Here is a 4,137-nt window from a genome sequence, read left to right on the forward strand (position 1 = left end):
AGGTAGAATAAACTGGTTTAATCAAAAAAGGACTTGTATCGCTGAAGATCCATGGAAAGAATTTCTACCGGATACAAACAAGCTGATACGTAACAATAACACATATTCTTTTAGTCTGTTGACTTAAATTGTAAAAGCTGATCCCCTACATACATGTTTTGCCCCCCCCCTGAAAATATTTCTATGGGCACCCATGTTTGTTGGTCTGTAGTTTTGCGTAAAATGACGAGAGTCCAATGTTCAATAATCATCCTAGTAGTTAATAATGTTAATATTTACTGCCCCAAGACGGCCTAGAAAGCATATAGGCCATTTTGGTATAGATTCCCGATGGTGGCGGTGCCAAGGAAAGGGGCGTGGTTTAGCCAAACACAGTAAGAATTGATTAAAAATTCGAAGCAATTCAGTCAGGTCGAAGCGTGAGTACCCGAGTCTAGCGAGTCAAATGAACTGTTGGCTGCGACAGCCGCTAAAGGTGTCTGTAATACATGTTTTAACATTTTTTTTTGTAATTTATTAACGCATTTTCTTGTTGTATGCATCCGCGTATGAACTGTGTCAGGACGTTATAAGTAAATTTTAACGTTATTTGAGTTCAAGAAGTGCGTAATTAATTTGCAGAGTCAATGTGACACCTCGCTACATAATAAAAAAATCGCCAAACCGATATAGAACCTTGTAGAATATACAAGCATTGTTATTCCCCCCACCTCTTGTATACAGCACTTGTATTAATACTCAGGAACTTATGCCCGAGAAATGTACTGATGGCACTGATTTGACGCGAAATAGAGAGAGAGAATAAATTTTAATTTCACTAAAACAAATAGTAATGAAAACATTCTACAGCAAAAATAATTATATTTTCTTAGAGCTTCTTACTTTTTTCTTCCAAGGGTTTTGGCTTGGCATGGCCAAGTGGTTAGGGAGCTTGACTCGCAATCGGCAAGTTCGAATCCTCGTCCCACCAAACATGTTCTCCCTTTCAAGTCGTGGGGACATTATAATGTGACTGCTAATCATACTATTCATTGTTGAAAGGGTAGCCCAGAAGTTTCCTTCCACTTAATCTTAACAACAACCAAAAAAAAACAAAAAAACACCTTCGCCTGCCCCGCTCCTCCCACACCCTTTTGTTTGCGCCTCAGCTTCAAAATTGTGTAATCTTCACTGGCCCTCGATCTTTTTGATTTGGGTTGGCATAAGCTAAAAGTTTTTGTCTTTTCTATTCTGATCTCTATTTATACCTTCAAGTGAAGTTGGTTTTGCTTAAGTAATGCCGCTAGTAGAACAGAAACGCCTTCTAGGCAAAAGACTAGAGACGGCTTGAATGGGTAATGAAGAAAAACTTTAATATATAAGTTTTTCTTCATTACCCATTCAAGCCGTCTCCAGCCATTATTAGTCTCAAAGTGGGTTCCTTGTCATCGAATTTGATTTCTTAAATGTTTTCTTTCACCAAACATGGTTAGATTTTCCTAAAATTGTGAATGCGATACAAAAAAAGTAAAATTTACAAATGCACTGCTATATCCGTAAATGCCACGAGTCAATAGCACAAAATTAAAATAGTAAATATATACCAAAGTTTGTTTTTATGTTCACGAATCTCCGTCAGTATACTCGCCAGAACCTTTTAAATAGTAAATCTTCGATTACTTTTGACAAAACTAACAAGAATCATATTTAATACTTACTCTTTCGTGGCAATGCGCAACGCCATCTACCAAATTATGGAACCATTTGCACGCTTTATTCTCTTCAATGACATTTTCTTTTTGTATTCTTTCCAATAGATCTTCAACGGCTAATTCCATGACAATATAATATCTATTCATATAAAGTTTAAATATTCGTTTTATGAACTAAAAATAAAGCCACGATAAAAAAATCGTTTCTGGTGATAATTTTTTTTTTCTTTTCAAATAATGTTTTATTTGTTTGAATATTTACTAATCATTTGAGACATCTTTCTTTTAACACAGGTGAATAAGTTGGTCGAGGGGAACAAGAAAGGGAAAAATTAAATTGTTTTCAAAAAGTTAATAACATTGCATATAAAGAATTATTTAACTTACACGGATATTTCGGCAACTGTCACACCCAAAAATGCCCGGAATAATATTTTACTGGTTCATTTATATGCCTTGAACTTGAAAATCATTTTTCCTTCTATGGTGTTGAAATACTTTTTTTGATAAAACTTTGTACAAGATATACTGAATATGGGGGCATTATAACTTGATTGTAAATTCCACCATTCGTTGGTAAATAAGATGGCGGTTGGTGGTGTTTACCAGCTACCTTCCCTCTAGTCTCTGACTGCTAAATTAATTACGGCTAGCTCAAATACAGTAGGAAGGATTAAAAACATTTAAAAAATGTATGGTACTGAGAAAGACATACATTTCTCCAGATTTAATATATCACAAAGAACTTTCCACACCTGTAAAAAAATTGTGGTACAGATTGTTTTTTCAGGTAGTAAATATGTAATTTTGCCTGACTCTATACCAAAGTCACTTGCAATAAACGGAATACTATTTTATACTTTGTGCACAAGGAGTGAAAGAACCTATCAATGAAAAATATCGTAAGTTATCTAAAAAAATAATCTAAGTTTTTTACAGCGTTGCACAACTAAGCATAGAGCTCGTAGACGTACGTTTCAGTAACAACTTTATTGTAATGCGTAAGCCTCGTGTTAACATAAACGATGTGAATATAAGCTAAAATCACGAACTTTTGTGTGTGTATATGTCATATAGTAAGTACGTTTCGAAATATTTTATGTACTGTAGCGGCGTAGTGTATCCGATAAGTTTCCGTCTTTCGATGATGTCTGAAAGCGGGTTTAAAATATTCTACCCGTAGAATCAAAATCGACTTTTTATTGGAACCCCATTCGTGATATGTAACATCTGTACAAAAAATATAGGGTGGTAGGCCTAATTAATATTGTTAGGCACGTTACATTTATGATAGTTCTAACAAACATAGAATTGTAAAAATATATTCACCTTTCGTATTTTGCCTTCACTCCTTCTTATCATACCAAGTGTTGAAATATTACGTTTAAAAATATTATTCAGTTACCTCTGTATCCGTGCTTCTTTTTAAACGTATTTGTCTAACCGTCTACCCTTTTACAAGACAGTTTATTCCTTTGAAACTTACCTATTAACAGTTTCAATTGTTTCGAAAAAAGTAACAATGTTTTCATGCCGAATAAACCTAATTACATATATTTCTCTTGGCAGAAACTTCTCCAGAAAATCTTTGGGGGCTTTCCGTTTTGAGATAATTTTCATAGCTACCTGCAAATATCTTTGCGAGTGTGCCATTTTCACCACTGAATAAGAACCGTGTCCAAGTGTTCCTCCAACTTCGTAGCCTAAAGCTTCGAGAACGGTTCGTCTCTTTTCGCATTCTACTTTGTCGTTAGACATTTATAAATCTTATCTATAATATTTACGTTTAGATTGTAACACAGCCATTGTGTAGTTTACTGATTCATGAATGAAGACTACCTTAACAACTTACCAGTCACTGTTTATCAGGTAACGTCAACAATACGGTTTTAACGCCAAAAGCTGTGAAGTATGATAATGTAATACGATAAATATTTTTGATTAAAACCACAAAAACTGTATATATATATATTCTAAATGTAAACAACATAATCTACAATCTAGGTGATTTATGACACAAATATTAAACTATCAACGATCTTTTTCATCACTTTATATTATTGGTTTTCTACAGAAGTAATAGGACAAAGCGATACTTACTGCAACGATTGATGTTTAATTTATCTCTAGTGTAACTTAAATATGGTATTATTCTCAAGTTCACTGACTTCTGGTAGGTAAGAGCAGGCCTATTAATAACTAGAGGCTCCAGCAGTAAAATGACATACAGAAGTAAATTTTTACTTGACTGAGTTGCAGACAACAGACTAAGCACAAAGAAAAAAAAATTACAATAGCAAGTCAAAAATAATGAACAAATGCATTAAACATCGGACAGCGTTTCTCTAGAGAAATTCTGCTGCAAATTTATCTTCTGGACTGATAAAGTATTACATTATACACAGAAAAACAATAACACCATTTATCTCGGATCACATACGCTACT

General features: G+C 34.0%; 1 protein-coding gene across 1 annotated transcript in view; it reads right to left on the bottom strand.

The window, feature by feature from the left end:
• The window catches only part of LOC111088660 (testis-specific serine/threonine-protein kinase 4-like), a 5,722-nt gene extending 2,273 nt beyond the window's left edge, over positions 1 to 3,449 (bottom strand). The window contains exons 1-2 of the mRNA XM_022399389.1: positions 3,178 to 3,449; positions 1,698 to 1,830 (exon numbers count right to left, since the gene is read on the bottom strand). Of these exons, the coding sequence (XP_022255097.1) occupies positions 1,698 to 1,830; positions 3,178 to 3,449 (405 nt within the window). The remainder of the gene's footprint in view (positions 1 to 1,697; positions 1,831 to 3,177) is intronic.
• Between the last annotated feature and the right edge of the window lie 688 nt (positions 3,450 to 4,137).

The sequence above is a fragment of the Limulus polyphemus genome, unplaced genomic scaffold (genome assembly GCF_000517525.1).
Source record: "Limulus polyphemus unplaced genomic scaffold, Limulus_polyphemus-2.1.2 Scaffold4205, whole genome shotgun sequence".
NCBI classification, from domain to species: domain Eukaryota; kingdom Metazoa; phylum Arthropoda; class Merostomata; order Xiphosura; family Limulidae; genus Limulus; species Limulus polyphemus.